This window comes from Eumetopias jubatus, unplaced genomic scaffold (genome assembly GCF_037043125.1).
Source record: "Eumetopias jubatus isolate StellerSeaLion01/CBP00866 unplaced genomic scaffold, mEumJub1_p1.0 scaffold_5, whole genome shotgun sequence".
Taxonomy (NCBI): Eukaryota; Metazoa; Chordata; class Mammalia; order Carnivora; family Otariidae; genus Eumetopias; species Eumetopias jubatus.
Genome location: NW_028274811.1, coordinates 142,997,036 through 143,019,472, shown reverse-complemented (window position 1 = coordinate 143,019,472; position 22,437 = coordinate 142,997,036). Strand labels below are relative to the sequence as shown.

Here is a 22,437-nt window from a genome sequence, read left to right as displayed (position 1 = left end):
ATCTAGTTTCCGGGAAGTTAACGAATTCATGTATTTTGGTAAAATTCCCTAGAGAACAGCCTATTCCACAGGAGGCATCCAGCAGATATTCTTTTTTAAGATTCTATTTTTAAGTAATCTCCAACCTAACGTGGGGCTCGAACTTAACAACCCCGAGACCAAGAGTCGCTTGCTCTACCGACTGAGCCAGCCAGGCTCCCCTACGGATATTATTGAAGTGAAATTACCTCGATTTTTCTTTTACAGTTACTATCATAAGGTACATTTTTTAGAATTATGAAGTAATATTGAGCACTAAGTTTCCATGGACAGAAAGGTCAGTTCTAGAGGAATTTAACACTTTTACATCAAAAGTAGGAATGATGGTTAATAAAGCTCCATCTAAGGGATAATACAGTTTCAACAGATACCATAGAGTGAATTCTCTTTTTTTCTGATATCATTTTTGTCTGGGGAATGAAGTTAAAATTGAATACAAAGAAGTCCATGTTATATACTCATGATGTATCAAAGACATAAAACACTCCCTTCAGTAGATACCTTTGCTTCCTAAAGAATAAGGCCCTAAAAGTTTTCAATCATTTCTTGATTCTTGAAAGCATCTTCAAGGACATCTGTGACCCAGGCCCCCGCCCCCCAAGATGTCCACATCCTAATCCCCTTCGAATGCTACCAGATATGGCAAAGGGGACTTGGCAAATGTGATCAAGTTAAGGAACTTGAGATGTAGAGACTGTGCTAAATTATCTGGGTGGGAATTATCTACACTAGGTGGGGCCAGTATAGCCATAAGGGTCCTTGTAAGAGGGAGGTAGGAGAGTCAGAGTCAGACAGAAGACAATGTGCCCATGAAAGCAAAAAAAGAGAGAGAAAGAGATTTGAGAATACTATGTTGCTAGCTTTGAGGATGGAGGGACCATGAGCCCAAAGGATGTAGAATGGCCTCTGGAAAGGATTCTCCCCCAGAGCTACCAGAAGGAACCACCTCTGCTGATACTTGATTTTTAATTCCCTAAGAGTCATCTTGGACTTCTGACATCCATCTTAGATCTTTCACTTAAATCACAAAAAGAAAACAGAATTAGAGAACTAAGGAGAACTTCTTTAGAAACTAGCTCCTGTCTCCAACTAATGTAATAATAAAACATCCAAGTGTAAACATTCTAATGCTAATAGTCTCTAGGAAGAATAGTACTAAAGTCTACCTTGGTAGCCTGTTCCAATTTGGTAGTGAGAACTCTCACCATGAAGTTTTTATGCCTTTCATAAATATCTCCTTCTAGAATGTTAGCCTATTTCCTCCTGTTTTAGTTCCCAGGGAGATGTATTTTGGAAAGACTATTGGTTTAGAGGCAAGGGAACTGGGTTCTAAACTCATCCTTTCTGCTTACATCTCTATCGCATTAGAAGTCACTCAGCATCTCTGGATCACAGTTTTCCAACTTTAAATTGACCATCTTATTTAAAGTCTAGTGTCCAACAATAAGTATAATTTTTAAATGTAGTTTATCTCCGGGGCTAAAATTAAATAGTGAATATATCTAGTTTCCAGGAAATTAACAAATTCATGTATTTTGGTAAAATTCCCTAGAGGACAGCTTAAGAATAACGTATTGCATTATTTATATCACAGTATCTAGAAGAAATTATACAGTAGACATTAAGAACCCAGCCTTACAAAATGAGAAATAATAACCATTCAGACTCACTGATCTTTGCAAAAGTGTTTTTTAAGTACATCTCAATGTTCAGTGAGGTCCAGCTCAGTGTAGCCAGGCCAGGTTGAAGAGCTTCGTCCACTTTAGCCAAATGAGGGGCCATCAGTGGCTCTATGGTGGGAGGCATTTTTGACTTCACTCTCTGATACTCGGCCAGCATCATCTGCAATAAAATGGAGGTCAAATGATCGATTAATATCACACTTTTAATATCTTGTTTTTTTAATCCAAAGGATGGCTTTTATCTAGGGTCCAGCTGTAGGACTCCAATAGCAGCCTGGCAGGTAAAGTGGCCAAAACAAAACAAGAATAGAAGATGAGAAATCTCTCCATAAATGTAAATTCCTAATCCAATAAAATACAGCTGAAGAAGAGAAAAAAAGAACTTAAGAGTAGGAGTTTCTCACCCCTTCCCCAGTCCAAAAGGGGAGAACAGTTCTAAGGGCAAGTGAGTTTTCTAAACCACGTTAGCAGTGCCTTAGCCTGTGCATCACAAGCCTCCTTCATTCAACTTTGTAGGCTGGCACCACGCACTGCCTGATTCTCTGGGCACTTCTGATGGACCATACTCATCACCCAAAGTGTCGGGGTCACCCGAAGTCTGCCTCAGCCCACTGCTGAAATCATAGGCCAAGTTTTGAGGTAAGACCCAAAGCATATAAGGAGTCAGGAACCAGCATCAATGTAAGTGTCACAGCTTTAGGTATCATGCATATGCCAAAGAAAACCAAGTTCACATCTCAGCCCAGATCTCACTCCTAAAGTCTAGATTCCTATATGGTGAAAGCCTATTTAGTATCTCCAATTGAATACATAAAAGACATTTCAAAGTTAGCATGTCCAAAACAGAAAGTCTGTTCTTCCCCAAAACTTTCTCTGCCCCCAGCATTCTCCACCCCATCCTACGGTGGCTCCTGTCTCTCACGTCCACAGACAATCCATCAGGATATCTTGTTTGCTCCGTATTTCAAGTTTATTTTTTTTTAGTAATTTCTATGCCCAATGCGGGGCTCAAACTCATGACCCCAAGATCAAGAGTTGCATGCACATGGGGCACCCGGGTGGCTCAGTCAGTTGAGCATCCAACTCTTGGTTTCAGCTCAGGTCCTGATCTCATGGGTCATGGGATCGGGCCCCACGTTGGGCTCCGTGCTCAGAGGGATGCTGCTTAGATATTCTCTCCCTTAGACCCTTCCCCCTCTCATGCTCTCTCTCTCTCAAATAAGTAATGTTAAAAAAAAAAAAAAAAGAGTTGCATCCTCTTCTGACTGAGCCAGCCACGTGCCCCTAAATACCAACTATATTTTTAAAACTCTCAAAACTATGCCTTCCACTTTGACTTCTCCACTCGACTCCAGACTTAACATATCTATCTGCATGGATAACCCCTCCATTTCAAACTCTAAAAATCATCTTATGCTTCAGATGGAAATTACTGATTCCCTCCTGTCTTCCAAAATATAGTAGATCCAGTCTTTGCCATCTCTGTAAATGGAACTTTCTTTCTGGGCCACTGCATGTTCCTGAGCAAAAGTTGTACAGAAAAATGACCTACACAGTAATACATAATCGCCCTACTTTAGTAAATCCATTGCGTCGCTCATACCAAAAACAAAGGAATCGTCCTCAAGTTCCCTCATACCCTGCTATTGACATTACTCTCTAATCCACTGATCTACCACTCAGCTGCCACCCTATTTTAAGCCACCCTCATCTCCAACCTGAACCAAAACAACAGCCTGCACTCTGCCTTCACACTGACACTCTTGTCCCTCTAAAATCTATTCTCTACCTAGCAAGAAGAACAATTTTTATTATAAAAAACATCATGCCTTTTTCTCCTGCTTCAGTGCCTACAATGGCTTCCTGGTGCATTCAAACTTATACCCTGGCTTTATGAGATCGGTGATGAGCTGGCCCTCGCTGACCCTAGAGTCTCACTCCCTCTCAGTCTCCATTTCAGTCATCCTGGGTACTTGCTACCCCTCAACAGTGACACACCACCAGATTTTTTTTTTAATACAAACTGGGGCTAGCCAGAAAGGAGGAAAAAAATTAAAGTACCGTACCTTCATGTCACTGAAGTTCTTTTTGTATATATCTCGTTTCTGGAACAGGGCAGCTGCAGATGGCGAAACTTGTAGACCCATCTGCGTCATGCACTCTGTTTCTCTAAACAAGGTTAATATCTGAGGATCAAAGTTTACAAACAATTCCCCTGTGCGCGGAGCCTTCACCAACAAAGACGCCTCAAGGCCTATGTGAATTTCTTCAACCTGTGTGAAGAGATCAACATTTTTACTATTAGAAAGTTCAATGCCTACACAGGGTATCTAGCTCAGCATTTCTGGGAATGCTGACCAGGAAGTATTCGTACATGGACTTGAGCTTCTCAAATTAAAGACAACACTCTTCTTCTAAGGTCACTTTCAGAAAAGGACCTTCAAGCTTCAAGGGAAGCTATGCAGTCAATCCGACCAAACGTCTGGGTTGTGACTCTCTCACACCCGACAGATAAGTAGACAAGAGTACAAGACTGGCGGTTTCTCAAAAGCCGTTTAGCTCCGAGGTACCTTCACGCCTACTCAGTTATTTTTCCTAACAAAAGTTTCATAAAATCTACTAAACTCAGTTTTCAGGTATCTAGGAAAACAATGAATACCCCTATGGGGACATCTCTGTTATTGGCTCAGCACCAAAAGCTGAACCAGGAGAATGAGACACAATTTTAGTAGCTTTGTCAGCCTGAATTTTGTCCCCTGAGATATTTCCTGCCAATCTACAGAGAGATACAAGTGTTGGTAGGGTATGAAATACAATTTGACAAACCTAGCATAACTAAAGAAAATTTAAGACTTTGCTTAACAGAGACATACTAGTATTTACTGACCCATTACAGAACTTAATGGATAGAAAAAAAGTCAAATCCTTATCAACTAGGTAAAACAACCAATAAACAGGATCTTCTTTCTCCCTTAGGAGTCTGTAAATCAAATAAAAACGAGTTTCTGTTACCTGGCTTATAATTTTTTTTTCAAAATTAATCATTATTTTTCTTCATGGACATATTGTACTCTTTGATTATCTACATTCAACCAAACCTGCCTTAGGAAATACCCACAAATCCAACTTTCTACAGGAATAAAACTGCCCAGGGCTAGCAGAGGGCCTCCTACTGATTTGACAATGAAGACGCCTTTGAGGAGCACACATGGAGAGACTCACCTGTTGAAGCCATGCCCTGTGGTAGAGAACCTCAAACTCCAGGAGCACCTTGGCTACCCTGTTGTAACTGCGAATCACGGGCTTGGCTTCAGCCGTCTGGAGCACAGTTGGGTGCTGCTGGAAAAGCTGCATTGGTTGCTGAATCCTGTGGAAGAGCTGACGGGCCCACAGAATCTTCCCGGCAATGGGAGGCTGATCTCGAGCCAAAGGAGGATCGCATTTCTGCTTTGTATACAGCTTGGAGATCATATCAATGTCAGCCCCATAGTTCTCAAGAACACGTCGATATTTGTCATCGATACCAAGATTAGGTATGTTCAATCTGATTTTTTTTAAAAAAGTGAATGGTTTGAATTAATGAGAAGATATCTAGCAATCTCCTTTATTAAGGTTTATTTTAAAGCATATGGTAATGGAGGGGCACCTGGGTAGCTCAGTCGGTTAAGTGTCTGACTCTTGGTTTCGGCTCGGGTAATGATCTCAGATCAAGCCCTGCGTCAGGCTCCATGCTCAGTATGGAGTCTGCTTGTTCCTCTCCCCCTGTTCCTCCCCCTGCTCACTCTCTCTTTCTCTCTCAAATAAATAAATAAATAAATAAAACCTTTAAAAAACATACGGTAATGGAAAAGAATGAGGTATTTGGCATGTTTAAAAAATCAAAATAGTATCAATCTATCCATTATATCACTATAAAGTGGTTTTAAAAAATCCTATTTTTTTGGGGTGCCTGGCTGGCTCAGTCAGTAGAGTATGTGACTCTTGATTTCAGAGTCATGAGTTCAAGCCCCATGCTGGGCATAGAGCTTACTTAAAAAAAAAAACAATAGTATCAATCCTTAAAATCCAGGCAAAACCATTAACCTGGTAAGAATTTTTTCAAGTTACTTAAACATTAATATGATAGGCAGTCACAAGTTACTTCAAAGCTAAGAGGAGATAAAACAAATTCTTAATCATCTGAAGAACTTAAAAACTGAGACTTTGCTATGCCGAATGACAAGAAAGGATTTTCTTTCCATTAGAATATGAAAACAAATAATTAATAACAATAAAATAAGCTAAACTATGCTCATATGACCCCAGTTTTAGAAGATAGAATAGAATTTGTTTCAAATTCTATTGTTTTTTACCTTTCAAATTTCTTTAACATACTTAGAGCTTGATTTGTGTTTTGAATCTTTTCAAATGTAACATCCATGAACTTCTGCAACTCATTCTAAAATAGAATAAAGTCTGATTGTAAACAATGAATTTGCATTGAGAAATGTCCTATTTTTAAAACAAAAATTTTAGATGCATTTTTTTATCAAAGTGCAATTGACACAAAACGTCATGTTAGTTTCAGGTACAACACGTTGATTTGACAATTCTGCACGTTACCCAGCACTCAGTGCTCACATAAGTGTAGTCACCATCGGTCACCATAAATTATTACAATATTAATGAGAAAAAAGTCCTATTGAGCAGCAAGATAAAAGAGCTCTCCATTCTCTATGAACACATACAACATAGGACAAAATATAACAGAAAATTTAATATTCACCTGAGTTTGAAAGATAAATGCCCAGAAGCCAGAACAAAGAGAGACTTGAAAGCCAGAGCAGTCAAAGGAATTGGCACCATGGCAGGCTCCGTGGGTTTGGGTCAGATACAGGGCCTGGGGGTTAGCACTGGGGTTTTATCACAGTGTGGGTAGAGAAGCTGAGGGGTCCTAACACTCTCCACAGATCCCTGCAGAAAGCCAGCCCAAGCAGTGATTCCGTCCACAAGGTGGGGAAAGCAGCAAGGGGGCTTGCCAACTGCCCAGAGCCGTGAATGGATGAAACAGGCCATCATGATCCCACACTTCCTCTATAAAGGGCCATGCAGCAACTATTTTCAGCTCTGGAGAACAGGTACCTTTCACAAGTACTCATCCTATGTCTGTGCCATACTTAGAGAGGGAGTCTGAGTTTAGACTATGCATGAGATAGAATGGTCTAACCTAAGAAATTAATATAACAGCTAGTCTGGAATGGCAAAAGCACTGGGGCTTTTGCCCCAGTCAGAAGGAAGGCAAAGCCACTCTATATAAACACGTCCATAGCCCAGGGCCATAAGACCACTACAGAAAAATAAATTAGTAAATAACTCCTGAGAATTTCAAAAGGAATGACTTAAATATCAAAGTTTTAAGAAGTACCTCTCTCCTAAAACCCTCAAATCTATTTTCCAAAATGATTTTCATTAAGGTTGTCCTGAGAACCTCACACATCTTATACCATTGTACAATTTTGTCCAAAAAAAATAAAAATCGCACCAAAAAATGAAGCACGTGATTTCTTCTTTGTTCACCGTTAAGATTTAGTAGTTGTCGTTAAAATCTAAATTGAGTTAAAGAAAAATTATTTCATTGTTTTCTGTCTCATGCTTCCAGATAAAGTTCCAATCAATCCATTTTTTTTCTGTCAATTTTACCAGAAGGAAGTTTTGAGCCTCTACAATTCTAAAGGAGTCATTAACTTATGTAGGGATAAAACCAGGAAGCTGGTTGCATATGCAGTGAGAATTAGTACCAAGATGACCTTGATGGTACACAAGTAATTTAGCAAGACAACCAGTTGGAAATACCCAGGACACCAACAGAAACACTCAACATTTGAAGAGACATTGCTACCAGGGGGAAGTAGGAATGCTCCCTGCCCCATTCAGCAGAACCCCAAAGTTGCAGGATCACTATACCTATGACAATATATTCTTGCTCTCAATACTTCTCACTACTCCCACTGAAACTATATATATGAATACCCTTTATATATAAAAGAATATAGATATATTGATTGATGTTATTTCTTCTGCAAAGACCACATCCTAAGATTAAGAAATTATCTTGCACCAAAGAAGAGTACAGTTAGCCTACCTACATAAACACTCAAATGTTGTCACTACATTCACAGAAAAAAAAAAATTGTGTATAAAGTGTGCACACCTAGAACATTTGCAATGCTTCCAGTCCCTCCCTCGAACTTCAGACAGCAGCAACTTACTGAGCCCTAACACTTGTACCTGGTTTTCCCTTCCTCTTCTACCTTGTGGCTTCACAAAAGCCTGTGCTAAGCTCTGTATGAACATCTAAGACCTTGGATTCGTCTTCTGTTCCCTCACCCTTAGGCCCATTCTTACAGTCTTGTGGAGTCTGGCCATGGAATCTTCATACTAGTCCTCTTATTAGTTCTGGGCTCTCGGATCCTGCTCAGTTTTTTTCTTCTCTCACCTTGACATCTCAACAGCTCATGCTTTACTAAATACTGCTTTATCTGCCTGCTGGAGTCAGTATGCTTCTAGACTTCCAAAATTCACCTGATTCCAAGGCACTCCCTCTCTTTGACCAGTTAGCACCAGCAGGAACCCTCAACCTGGATAGGATTCCAGGCTTTGATCCCCTGGGCTGTGGAGCGCTGGACACAGCCCTGATCCAAACCACTCATGTACCCCTACCACCACCAACCCCCATGCCCTCCAGTCTTTATCTTGGAGACACCATAGTTACTGGTCCCCTCCATCCCTTGTCTCCAAGGTTCATCACCTCTGTCCTCAACTCCAACCAGAGCTGTGGAAAGGTCAGTATTTTCATCCTGATTTTACAGAGACAAGGGCAATTCATGAGAGTGGATGAGTAACTTAAAGGAAAAAGGGGCTGGTGGAGCATGTGACTCTTGATCTAGGGGTTGTGAGTTCGAGCCCCACATTGGGTGTAGAGATTACCTAAAAATAAAAATCTTTAAAAAAAAAAAAGAGGGGTACCTGGGTCGCTCAGTTGGTTAAGCATTGTACTCTTGATTTTGGCTCAGGTCATGATCTTGGGGTCATGAGATCAAGCCCTGCGTTGGGCTCTACACTCAGTGGGGAGTCTGCTTTCTCTCTCCCTCTCTCTCTGCGCCTCCCCCCAGCTTGCGTGCTCTCTCTCTCAAATAAATGAATAAATCTTAAAAAAAAAAAAAAAAGAATGAGAGAATGGAGAAAGCAACAAAGAAGTCAAAGGAATATTGGTCATCCAACCAAAGAGACAAGTAGACCGTGTTTGAGGTGTAAGAGGAGATAAACAATAGTGTTGAATTAAAAAAAAAAAAAAAAGATTAGTGAGAATAGGAACTAGCATCTATAACTAATGCCTTAAAACCAGGCTGTAAGGCATTCATAAAATTATATTCTTGGTATTATACAAAGTGGGCACAGTCTTGAAAAGGTCTCCCCATTCCTCTCACATCCCCCAACCATGTACTTGGACCACATATTGTTCTAGCATGAGGTGTAGCCTCCGTTCTGAAGCCTTTACTAATTCCAGCCAAGCAGAGGGTAGGGATGTTCTCCTAGGTTCACATCCTACCCTCACCAGCTGCTACAATTACAATATCCTGTGTTATAGCTTGTCCTCCCTGTAAGCTTCCTTAGGACTTCTTTGGAATATGTCCTTTTATCTTTAAATCCTCAACTTTCAGGTACAAGATCAGAATATTATACTGTTACAGTTGATCATTTTAGCCACCATTAGCCCTCTTTTAGCCACTATTTGCCCTTTTTTAAATGATGTACTCATTATTCTAACATATATGTATATTTTAATCGTATCACATGTCTGCCTCTGTCTGACTGTGAGCTCTGAGGGCAAATCTACAGGATTTATTTCTGTATTTATAACCCACAGCATAAAAGCACAATGTTTAACTGATGTACAGTAAATGCTTGTTTAATTGCAGTAAATCTAGTTGTTATTAATTCATGACTCACACATTAATTTGGCATTCTTTGCTCTCCAATTATGTAAGGTGTCCTAGAGACGGAAATAGGAATGAAGACAATCCCTGCCCTAAAGGTGTTCACCATCTACCTCTATCCTATCTACAAGCTACTGAAATACCATGTGATCCAAAACTGTTGGGAAGCCCAGAGAATCAGGACTGCCACTGCCCATCGATTTCCAAAAAGAGATCAAGATCCATTGCCTGTGGGGCACTTGGGTGGCTCAGTTGGTTAAGTGTCTGCCTTTGGCTCAGGTCATGATCCCAGGGTCCTGGGATCGAGTCCCACGTCAGGCTCCCTGCCCAGTGGGGAGCCTGCTTCACCCTCTCCTCCCTGCTTGTGCTCTCTCTCACTATCTCTGTCTCTCTCCCTCAAATAAATAATAAAAATCTTAAAACAAACAAACAAACAAACAAACAACAAAAAAAACACCTTGAATCCTAGAGCTAGACTGCCTGGATTTAATCCTGACTCTCCCAACTGTTATCCCTGTGACTTTGCGCAAGTCACATAATCTCACTGTGCCTTGTTCTTCCTCTGCAAGTGAGGGTAATAACAGCACCCACTTTACAGGATTATTGTGATTATTAAGTAGTTAACACCCATAAAGTACTTAGGACAGTACCTAACATATAGAATCAGCTCATTCTATCATGATTCCTTTTACCTCTGAACCCGCCCCCCAGAGCTCTTTTTCCTTCAAGTGTAGAAATTGACTTCAAACCAAAAATTTTGGAAAAGAAGTAACAGAATGGCCATTTTCCTTTTATAATCAGAAAGGCGTATACTTAGCACTTCACTAGGATGAAAAGAAGTTTGAATACGAACTATGGTAGACAGCTGTGGAGTCATCTCCCCTTTACCCTCCTTGATCCTCCTCCTCTAATGACAAACATTCCCAATCTCCCCCCGACTCCGAGAGGTCCCAACCCCCCGACTTTTACCACATAACCCACAGGTGACAGGTCCAGGCCTAGACACTCCACTAGAACTGGCCAACCCAACCCTTTCCTGAGGGATTTAAAGCTGGGGCTGGTCCTGATATATGTTCTCAGAAGTTGCTAATGGCCGTTCATTGCCCACATGGACTGGAAGTCAAGATGGCTGGTCTTCCGTGAGACGGGGTGGGGGGCTGGGGCAGAAGGAAAAAGAGAAAGAGGCTGCAGACCAAGAAGGACCCAGGTGCTGAGTGGGTTCTGGTACCACTGTTTCTAAGGCCAACTGCAACCCTGCCTTTGCAATCTACCAGACAGTTGGTCAGAATCATTGCTATAAAGTAACAAACAAATGGAAATGAATTTCTAAATTCTAACCCCACATTTCAACAGAAGAAGAAAACTTTCTAAGAACTAAGATGGAAGACGTGCAGAAGTCTGTGATTACAGATCATTATCCAAAGCTATATTTATGACCCTTTAATCTATGAAAAAGAGCCTTCAATTATTAATGTGAAATCACAAAATGCAGGCTGAGGTTGCGATCGGTCACCTCTGTGATGAAGATGCCTCTCCCTTCTGAATGGTTAATGATTAGCAGCATTATACAGACTGGAAAAAATAAACACACAACTGTCAACAGGAATTTTATTATATGACTTACATGAAGGTCATTAGCCTGCTTGCAAAACTCTTCATAATCCTGGTCAAAATCCATTTTCCGCTGGTCTAAGAAATTATATTCCTTTTTCTTTATGGTAGCAACCATACTCTGAAATGTCATGAAAGAAGTAAGACAATATTTCAATATTCTTGCATTACTTAATTAAATATGACCTTTAAATGTAGAACTGTATAATCATTCCCCAAAAATCAACTTAAAAGGAGCCTTATTTCTTCAATTATTCACATTGCTTAATGCTTATCAGAGGCAATATAATGTTGCCTAGTGCATTCAAAGAAATCATTTAGAAAGCATTTTCATGAGGTTTTACGTATTCCTAAAGAAAAACAGAAAATAAACCACATCTGAAGAGTAGGAGAGATGTTTTCTCTAAAACTTTCTTACTAATGACATCTGAAATTAAAAAAAAAAAAAAAAAAAGCCCAGACTAGAATTTACTAAAACATTTTGCATTGAAAAGTTTAAGTCTTCTCAGAAAATAAATAGCACTGGGGCACCTGGGTGGCTCAGTCGTTGGGCGTCTGCCTTCGGCTCAGGTCATGGTCCCAGGGTCCTGGGATCAGGTCCCGCATCGGGCTCCCTGCTCAGCGGGAAGCCTACTTCTCCCTCTCCCACTCCCCCTGCTTGTGTTCCCTCTCTCACTGTCTCTCTCTCTCTGTCAAATAAATAAATAAAATCTTTAAAAAAAAAAAAAAAGAAAAGAAAAGAAATAGCACTAACAGAACCCAAACAGCCTATAATATCTGGAGATGAAAAACTATCTTCCAGGCCTCACATGTCTTAAATAAAACATCAAACCACAATCTGCTGTTTAAAGACTCTCTAGAATTAACTGCTTCCTCCTATCCTGCAAAGCCACAGTCTGTGACTACAAAAGTACAAACCAGGCAACTCGTCTCCTTGAGAATACTATTATCCTACGTTTTGTTTGCTCAGAATAATGAGCTATCATGCTCTACGATCACTCTCAACCAGGTACTAAGCCATTCTCAAACTCAGGTGCCCACACTGTTGACACAGGCATATAATTTTTATGAAGAAAGTTGAGCCTCCTTCCATCATCTCTTCTTCAAAGTCATTTCCATTTAAACATCAATTCAAATCTCTCAATAGACAAAAGTGTATAAGCTGCGTAACTTCTTGAATCAAGTTTACTAATTAAAACCTACCCTTTCTTGCTGTTTAACTACAAAATTAGTTCTACGAAGACACTGTATCCATATAATGCTGCCCATCATGTTATGTGCAATGTACACAAATGGTCATTTAAGAGTATTAAGTTAATAAACTGATTAATCATGACCTTAAACCAACTAATCAAACTTGATCTACTAAATCATTTACTTGACAGATACTTAGTGCACACCTATTATATGCTAGTGAACTCTGAAGACACAGGAAGGAACGAAACAAACAAAGGTCCCTGCCCTCAGGGGATGTCCATCCTCAGCTGGGAGAGGGGTCAGAATCCATGTAAAGCACGAATAAATGAACAGGATAATTTCACACCATGATAAAATGAGCAATGTGACATAGAGTGATTGAGAGGAACAGAGATCAAGGAAAACCTAATTGAGAGGGTCATTTAACTGAAGATCTGGAAGCCAAGAAGGAATAACCATGTGATGATCCAGAGGCAGAACTTTCCAGAAAAAAAGCCCTATAAGCCCTCAGGTGGACTGAACTGACTTGTATCTGGAGAACATCGAAGAAGAAAGGCAGGCAAGGAGGTGGGGGAGGGGCGGACACGATCTTGATAGCTATGCAAGGAGCCTGAGCTTCACTTCCACGGTCACCATTTTGAACTTCTGACATTGGTATTAACACTTAACATTTCATGCACCATCTACATTTTATGTCACTACCCTCTGGTACATCCATTTTAATCCTCATTTCACTTTAGATTTTTAAAGCAATTTCTCTTCCCAGTATTTTTATCAGGTTAGAACAGTCTTTATCTGCATTTAGATGTATAGTTCAACTTCTCCTTCAAAAATAAACTTTGAAATATGCTCCAAAGTTATTTTTTTTCATTAAGAATAGAAAATAAATAAGTTCCAAACTGAGAAGTAAATGAACACATTCTGTCTTTGTCTTACAAGAAGGTCGGTTTCAGACACAGATTATCCACCCTGAAGATAACACCCAACCCACCTAAAATGTTTCCTGCTATATAACAAAGGTCTTTTTTCTTCTTTTCCTAAAATCTGGTCTACTCAGGAAATGAAAAAATTCCTGATATTAGCCTAAACTGTTAGAGTACAAAAACCAATGTGTGGCAGGAAATTATATGATCCTTTTCAAATCCAAGTACAAAAAAAAGAAAAAAAAATTAGCTTTTAATATTACTGTCCCCAAACAAGAGAAACTTGACTATACCTAGACTAAGAATCTAAAACCCATTTTGGGGGCGCCTAGGTGGCTCAGATGGTTAAGCGTCTGCCTTCAGCTCAGGCCATGATCCCAGGGTCCTGGGATCAAGCCCCACATCGGGCTCCTGGCTCAGCGAGGAGCCTGCTTCTCCCGCTCCCTCTGCCTCTCTCCCTGCTCATGCTTTCTCTCTCTCTCTCTCTCTCTCTCTCTCTCTCTCTGTATCTCAAATGAATAAATAAATCTTAAATAAATAAATAAAACCCATTTTGTTTGTAAATTGTTTTTTTTAAAGATCTTCAAAACATTATTAGATCACTGTGCCCACTTAAAAACTAAGACGAGTTACACATATACCTTTAAAGCAGTTAAAAATCAAAGTAATTGGGAATGGTCGGGCTAAATTAAAATCTGGTCCCCTTTATTTTGTTAACATAGGTCCAAATAAAATGCTAAGTGTAGCCACAGCTGGATGCACTCAGAACTTGGTGTCAGCTAGCGCCTGACACATAGTATATGCTTCATTAAATATTTCTTGCATGAATAAATGAAATAAGTTATATTCAAACATTTTTCTTGTGCTACTAATGAAAATGCTCTTACTAATGATGATTAATTTTAGAGTATTGAGAAGTCATTCTCATAATCACATACCTGAAAAGAACATATTAGCACCATTACACAATTCTCATATAGGTTTAATTTCTTTATTGTTCAAGGGCCATGAGCTTCCATCTAACATTACAGATGGATTATTTGAATCATTCTAAATATAGATATTTGCACAAAATATTAAAGTTTTAGTTATGGATAGAGTAGCAAATTTAGTTTTAAGGTACAGAACCTGGGGATGCTTGACTGGCTCAGTCAGTGGAGGACATGACCCTTGATCTCCAGGTTGTTAAGTTCAGTCTCACACTGAGTGTAGAGATTACTTTTAAAAAAATAAAATCTTTAAGGGCGCCTGGGAGGCTCAGTCGGCTAAGTGTCTGCCTAACTGCTTAGGTCATGATCCCAGGGTTTTGGGAGCGAGCCCCATATCGGGCTCCCTGCTCAGCAGGGAGTCTGCTTCCCCCTCTCCCTCTGCTCTTCCCCCTCTCCCTCTGCTCCTCTTGCACTCACTCTCACTCTCTCTTTCTCAAATAAATAAATTTTAAAAAATAAAAATAAAAAAATAAAACCTTTTTTTTTTTTTAATAAAGAAAGAAAGAACAGAACCTGGTATTTAGTGACCATGTCTTCGAGCCCTTCAATTTTAGAATCTTGCAGGACTGAATATGTCTGGAAGGTTGTAAAGATGTCTATTATCTTGGCAAGACGTCGGTGGAAAGTTTCAAATTTTCCAAAAATATACATCTCACTAAATTCAAATTGCTTTTCACCTGGGTCTTGTTTAAGCTTTTGTTTCACCTTGTGAAAGCAGTGCTGGTATTCCTTAAAGTTAAAAACCAAAATATTAGAAAGGGAACATAACACAGGTACGAGCCTTATTCTCTTAAGTTGGAGGCAGCCACAAATTTAAGGTAGAATTGCAAACCCTCCAAGTTTCATGCCTTTGTATGTACCCCTTCTTCAGCTGGGAATGCCATGTTTCCCAACTCCCAATCTAGCAAATTCCTAATTATTCATGATCTAACTCAATGTCACAGCCTTTCCACATGGTCCCCCTGGCCAACAGTAGCCTCCCTCTGTGTCTAGCTCCCCATTTGTCCCTAAGAAACTAAACAAACTACTGCATCTTTGCACCTCTGGTACTGAGTGTGGTGTCAGGACATAACCGGCCCCCAAAACAGTAGAATAAGTGAATAAATTGTGAGAGCAGATTTACTAACATTCAATTTTCTTAACAATAAAGAATTACTGTTTTACAAAAAGAATGACTTTTGAGCAACCAATAGTTCGGTCACGGCGAAGTGATTTAAGATGCATCGGCAAAAACAACATACAAAGAATAAAACGTTATCCAAATATGTTACTAAGCTGACCATTACCTGCTTAAGCTTAATTGCAGACAATATTTTTTCCACCACAACATCCTGCGGCTGGCTCCAGATGGAAGCAGTTCCATTGTTGGTAATATAGGCTTTACACGCCGATATCATCTGATTAGTCACCTGGAATGTCCCAATAAAATGGTGTGAAGTACATAAAACGGCCATCAGTCAACAGCTGGACTAGACGGTCCTTGACTCCTCTACCTCTCAGAGTGTACAATCTGTGACCTTGACATTAGGTTTACTTTTTTCCATCGCAACTGTGATCCAGCAACAACATTTTTTTTGCCCCAGCCTTACTGAGGTATAAATGACAAACAAAAATGGTATATATTTAAGATGCACAACATGATGCTTGATATTCATATACAGAGTGAAATGATTACCACAATCAAGTTAAACACCTACCCCCTCACAGTAACCATTTTGTGTATGTTGAAAAGACTTAAGATCTGCTCTCTTAACAACTTTTGAGTACACAATACAGTATTATTAACTATAATCACTATGCTGTGCTTTAGATTCCCAGAATTTATTCATCTTATAAGTGAAAATTGTAGCTTCTGACCAGCATCTCCCCATTTCCCACTCTCTCCAGCCCCTGGCAACCACCCTTCTACTCTCTGCTTCTATTTGTTTGACTTTCTTAGATTCCAATATGGACTGTCAAAATCATTTATAAAATCACAGTTGGAAGCACTATGGCAAATCAACAATTCAGGCGCCCCTGTGTATGCAGGATGAACACCTTAACCAGCCAGGAAGGGATTCACTTCCCTATCTAAACGCTGTTGAGAGTCCCCCAGCCTCCTTAGGTAGCCTGCTCTAACATGTAATTCACAGTCTCCAAGTGCCTTGAGAAGGACCGTCCACCCTGGTCATTTTAAGACACCAGGAGCTGGAGCAGAAATGTCAAAGGGAGAAGCAATAGAGGGTCAAGCTGACTTCCATATGCACTCACATTTTATCCATCCTTCCAAACTGTAAAAAAAATTTCAGAATTTTCTTGTGATTTTTCTTTTTTTTATAAATTAAAAGGAAAATCAGATGACTATCCAGTCTGCGTGGAATGACATGATGTCTGGGATGTGTAGTGCAAAGGTCAGGAGTGCGCATAAGATGGATGGCATGCAGGCAGAACCTTGGTAACAGGTACATGGGGGGCTGGTGTACCATTCTCTTTCTTTCCTTTTGTACCTGCCTCAAAATTTCCATAGTGAAAAGTTTTTCAAAATTAGATAAATGATGGTTTCACAATTTTGTTCAAAAACAGGCCTTGCCGATAATATGCATGAAGCCTGGTGTGATGACACAAATTGATTTTTGAGTCTCCTACTCAAAGGAATATCCCTCATGACCCTAGTGCGTCCTCTGAATGTGGGAAGAAGTGCACCAAGAATCTCATGGATTTCCGTCCTTTTTCTGCCTGAAGTACCTGACTGAGAGCAGAAGAAAGGGAGTCTCCTGTCCAGCTCTTGGGGTGGACGTCCCCCTTCCCAGCAAGAGCCATGCTTCCTAGTATGTTAGCATCCACAACACAAGCCCAGATGAGATGAAAATGCCTCTATCTTAATACAACGCTTAAAATTTTCACCTTGGTAATGAAAGTCATTTACTTCTTAGAGACTGTTCAAAATGGGAAAAGCAACAGTGCTCACCATAAACAGTTACGAGTTAGGACATAAAGTTTAAAGATCGTTATGTTTTTTGGCAGAATCATTATAATTGCTTTATGGATTACTGAAACATTGCAAGTGGCTTTTATTATCATGATTACTGTTCTAATAACACCAAGTAAACAACTGTGGCATCAGATAAATTTGGAAAAGTGGCACATGAAATATAAAACAGGAGAAAGCCAGTTAAATATAGTTTTTCTTAATAAAAATTTACCCAATAGGAATAAATAATGTGCGAAATAACATAGGGAAAGAAATTCAAAGAGAATCTTTATTTTTTTTATTTTTATTATATAAATAACACCATATTTATTACAATAATTACTTTGGAAATAATGCTTTATGATTTGTGAGAATCAGCCTCACAAATACACTTAATTCTCTCTGTTGAGAGATTAAAACTTTTTCTTTCATTGTAGGATACACAGACACTGAATTACGGCAATGTGGTAATTTCTAACTATTAAAAAATTAAAAATTGCAAAAAAAAATATAAGTGACCATGGACTCTATGCTATGCACTCACCTTTACAAACAGAGATGTGATCTTCTCAGAGGTGTTATAGTACTGAGAGATACTATAGATCATTTTAATTGCATTTATAAGTGTAGGAATAGCATCAATCATGGATATCTGGAAGACACCATGAGAGTTTTCAAAGAAACAAATATCAAATTCAGCAAAATTCTAATAGTCGAACCATTCAATCTTCATTAGAATAAAATTAGCTATGAGACTTTTTTTAAATTTTTTAAATATTAACTAACACCACTAACTACTTACTAATGAAATACAAACACTAATGAACTACTTACTAATGAACTACTAACTTAACTAACATTACTAAAACTACCACTAAAATATTAACTATCACTTCACATAAATGTATTTAAGGGTCATTTTATTTGTATTATTTAGTCATATGCAGTTAATCAAATTTTATTTCTATGCAAGAAACATTAACTTTCTGTTAATGACAAGGTTAACGGTTAATTTTGTAATAAATAAAAGCAGGCACTCCCTAAAGTTAAAAGATAAAACACCAGCTGATAACCCTTCCCACACTTCTTTGAGTATCATCCAGAGTATCAATTATAATACTTAATGGAAACTGGAATATACAATAAGGGTTTTTAAAATATAATACTGCAGGGCGCCTGGGTGGCTCAGATGGTTAAGCGTCTGCCTTCGGCTCAGGTCATGATCCCAGGGTCCTGGGATCGAGTCCCGCATCGGGCTCCCTGCTCCTTGGGAGCCTGCTTCTCCCTCTGCTTCTCCCTCTCTCTCTCTCCTCTGTCTCTCATGAATAAATAAATAAATAAAAAATCTTTAAAAAAAATAAAATAAAATAAAATAAAATATAATACTGCATATCCATCATAGAGATAGACAGATCTAGATAGACATGCGTGCACTTGACCCTTAAACAATGCAGGGGTTAAGGGCGCTAATCCCCATGTAGTTGAAAATTCACGCATAACTTCTGACTCCCCAAAAACTTAACTACTAATAGCCTACTGTCAACCAGGAGCCTTACCGATAACATAAAAAGTTAATTAACCCATATTTTGTATGTTTTGTGTATTATGTGCTATATTCTTACAATAAAGTAAGCCAGATAAAAGAAAATGGTTACGAAAGATAAACTACATTTACAGCACTGTACTGTGTTTATTGAAAAAATCCACATGAAAGTGGACCTATGCAGTCCAAAACCATGTTGCTCAAGGGTCAACTGTATACATTTATCATTTTCTTGAGAGTAGAAAGAGGTTTCAAAGACTTTTCCAACAGACTACAATATTAATGAACCAAACTCCACACTCAATTCAGCCAGTGCAAAAGGGTCATCAGTAGACTAAGCAAGTAGAGATCTTTAACTCACAGGGTCACTACTGTACAAGGGGTCACAGCATTTTTCAAGTGTGTACAGATATTTGACATTGTCCTTTGCTTCATTCGCTGCATCAGTAACTCGAATATCCATCTCCCTCCAAGTCTAAGGACAAGACAGGAAAGCACTGTTAATGCATCGATTGCAAAGGAACTTCCCATAGAACAGCTGCTAAAAGTCACCACAAGTCCCTTGTGTCAGACTTTCAGTTTATCCTACGCATCTCGCATCAAGCTGAATCCAGAGGAATGAAGGGTATTGCCACATTGAAGAGCAGTTTAAATTTTTTGACTGAAGTTTTAAGGGGATCTCTTCACGGCCTTCTCTTATAAAATCTACTCAATAACTAGGAGAGAGCATCAGGAGGGCACCAACCCCCTTTGAACCCACACCTTCTCTCCTCCAGTGGCTCCTGGATCCATTTTGCACCTCATTCCCAGATTTTCTATGGTGAAGAACTGAAGGAAGCCTCCAGCCAAGAGCCAGCAAGGAACTGAACCCTGCAAGAACCCCACCAGCAACTTGGAGGCAGGTCCTCCCATGGGGTGGGTGAGCCTCAGATGAGTCAACACCCTGACCATAATCTCAGGAGAGATGCTGAGTCACAGGCATCCAGCTGAGCTGCATCCGAACTCCTGACCCACAGGCTGTGACATAATATATGTTTGCTGTTTTATGTTGCTAAGTTGTCGGGTAATTTGTTACACAGGGGTATAAAAGCAATATTCTAGAGCTAAAAAAAAAAAATATTCAAGTTAAGTTCTTATTTTAATACTCCTGGTTGGTCCGAATTCCAAATGTATATATATATATAATCGTGATATTACATTATATCTTAATTACATGCAATGCCCTCTAATTAATACACATACTTACATGGACACGGGCCAACAGATACCGTTGATTCAAAGGCTATTTCCACAGTACTCAGAATTATAACAGGGCAATATTATCCAATCTTAAAGTCTGTTCCTAAAGGTGTAATAACATTTTTCTGTGCCTAGTTACTCTATCACATGAAAATGCACACAGAGAATTTTCACTCCCATGTCACAGAGCAAAAAGAAATGGCTGACAACCTTTAGAAGCTTGGACCTGGCGGCAGCAAGCACACCCAACACAGCCTTCACATCCGGGCTTTTTAACTGATCCAAAAGGTAGTTAAATTTGGACAGTCTTTTTTTCCAGTGCTCCAGCTCTGCGCGGGGCCCAAGGTCATCTGCTTCCTTACGCAGCTGGTTGTTTTCTGCAAGGACCTGAAAATGCACAGCAGAGCCTTGAACCTCTGACTAGGGCTGGCAGCATGAAAGTTATGCACAGGCAAAAAAAATTAGGAAATAAGTCAATTATGTTATCAGAATCATGATATATTTTTATTCATGTGCATGCTTCAAATGACAGCTTTTTACTTGTATCCATTTTTAACCCTTTAACAAAAATGTAGTTGACTTGCTCTAACTGAAAACTATTTATTTAAAAAGCTTTAATGAACTTTTGGAGGACCTGTCCTCAGAAAGCTTCCTTGACTACCCACTTACTGTATAATCTTGGAGCAATAGAACCTTGGAAAGCCCCCGTGCCTTAAGTTCGTTAATTTTCATTGTGTTTACTTTTTGATTCAATGTCCACCTTCACGTAGGATTTTTCTGAAAATATTTTTTTTTAAGTTAAGTCTCAAGCTCCCTTTTGGAGGGCACAGTGTTTGGAAAATTCCTTGTACTTCTACAGAGGTCCTCTCTCAAGTAAAATACACCTTGAGAAAATAATTGGCAAAGTGCGGTCTTCTTGTGACGTAAGTATTTAAAGCCATTTGCTTTCATCTCTTCAAATTCTTACTCTCTCTTCTTAACTAATGACTATAAATTAAACCGCATTGAACTTCTCACCTTTTTAGGGGCTTGAAGTTAAATACTCAAGTAAATGGGAAGGGCATACAATATACTGTCTTCCGTTGACTGCTTCAGTAAAGTGGCATCTGAAACTGATGTTTGGTTTCTGGAAATTACCTGTTCTGTCTGTCTGATCCATACTCTCATACAACCTTCTATTTTCTCCAGAGTCTCGGGGTTATTAGCTAGAGTCAAGTAGTCGGTTGGTTCCTTCAGGGTTCTCAGTTCAAATATGTCACACTTTTGAAGGTTCACCTAATTAAAATGAAAACTATATAATAAGATGATGCTAATTTTAAAACACACACACACACACTTCTGGTTGACCCTAGGCTCAGAAGGATCTTAGGGTCTTCTCTAAACTACCCTGTTCCCTGAAGAAAGGTCCCTGGAAGCACAGTGTGATACACAATGCTCAATGTTCCCTTACGAATTGAGCACGCCACTGGAGACGACTGAGGGCAGACTTTGGATCAAAAAAAAGAAAAGAAAAAAGAGTGTACTAGAGAGAATCATAACAGTACAAAATTTGGGAATTAATAAGGAACTTAGAAATTACTTAAAAATTGAAGAGTCGACTCACAAAACCAAAGAATATGGGGGAGCTTCAAGGATATCGACTGGAGGGAGGGTAATTTCTAATCCATTACATTCTTTTTTGATACTAACCAGATGAAAATACTCTCATGTCCTTACCCAATAACATCCTTATAGTTAGCAAGTTCAATGTCAAATATACGGATTTGCTTCGGGGGGCAGGGAGGAGAAAGAGGGTAGGAAAGGAGGTGTGCTAGGTTTTGACTTGACAAAGAAACCTGGTGCATTTTCTCACACACATAAATGGACCTCAATATCTGAGAAGGGAACTTCCTTCTGGTAAAGGTGCACCTGGGACTGTGAATGCCTAAATTCAGGTTTCAGGCCTAATCCCTCTTTACCAACCACAGAATGAGTACATTTCTCTCAACTGGTTCAGAACCAGCAGGAAGGGGTGTGGTTATTTGTCACCCTCAAATGCCAATATGGCCAAGGAGCCACATCACAAAGCCCAAGCCCTAAGGGCTTATTGGTAACTAAGGTAGAACCAGAGTTTTCCCATTTCCTTCACTTGGCTTCCTACGACAGCCCTACCAGCTCTAACCTTATCTGATGGCCTCCAGTCCTGGCTCCCATGCTCAGAAGTTCTGTTTGTCCCATCACGTGGGGCTCAGAGACACTACTCCGTCCTCCCAGAACCCAGCCTCCCCACTCTGTTTTTCACTTGGCTA

At 39.5% G+C, this 22,437-nt stretch overlaps 1 protein-coding gene across 2 annotated transcripts in view; it reads right to left on the bottom strand.

Moving 5' to 3' along the window:
- DNAH5 (dynein axonemal heavy chain 5) overlaps nucleotides 1-22,437 on the bottom strand; it is a 214,577-nt gene that overhangs the window by 173,394 nt on the left and 18,746 nt on the right. For both annotated transcript variants that reach the window (XM_088023719.1, XM_088023720.1), the window contains exons 6-16: nucleotides 21,287-21,424; nucleotides 20,360-20,536; nucleotides 19,272-19,385; nucleotides 17,912-18,019; nucleotides 15,704-15,826; nucleotides 14,931-15,146; nucleotides 11,322-11,429; nucleotides 6,074-6,159; nucleotides 4,944-5,265; nucleotides 3,788-3,994; nucleotides 1,710-1,881 (exon numbers count right to left, since the gene is read on the bottom strand). In XM_088023719.1, coding sequence (XP_087879845.1) covers nucleotides 1,710-1,881; nucleotides 3,788-3,994; nucleotides 4,944-5,265; nucleotides 6,074-6,159; nucleotides 11,322-11,429; nucleotides 14,931-15,146; nucleotides 15,704-15,826; nucleotides 17,912-18,019; nucleotides 19,272-19,385; nucleotides 20,360-20,536; nucleotides 21,287-21,424 — 1,771 coding nt within the window. The remainder of the gene's footprint in view (nucleotides 1-1,709; nucleotides 1,882-3,787; nucleotides 3,995-4,943; nucleotides 5,266-6,073; nucleotides 6,160-11,321; nucleotides 11,430-14,930; nucleotides 15,147-15,703; nucleotides 15,827-17,911; nucleotides 18,020-19,271; nucleotides 19,386-20,359; nucleotides 20,537-21,286; nucleotides 21,425-22,437) is intronic.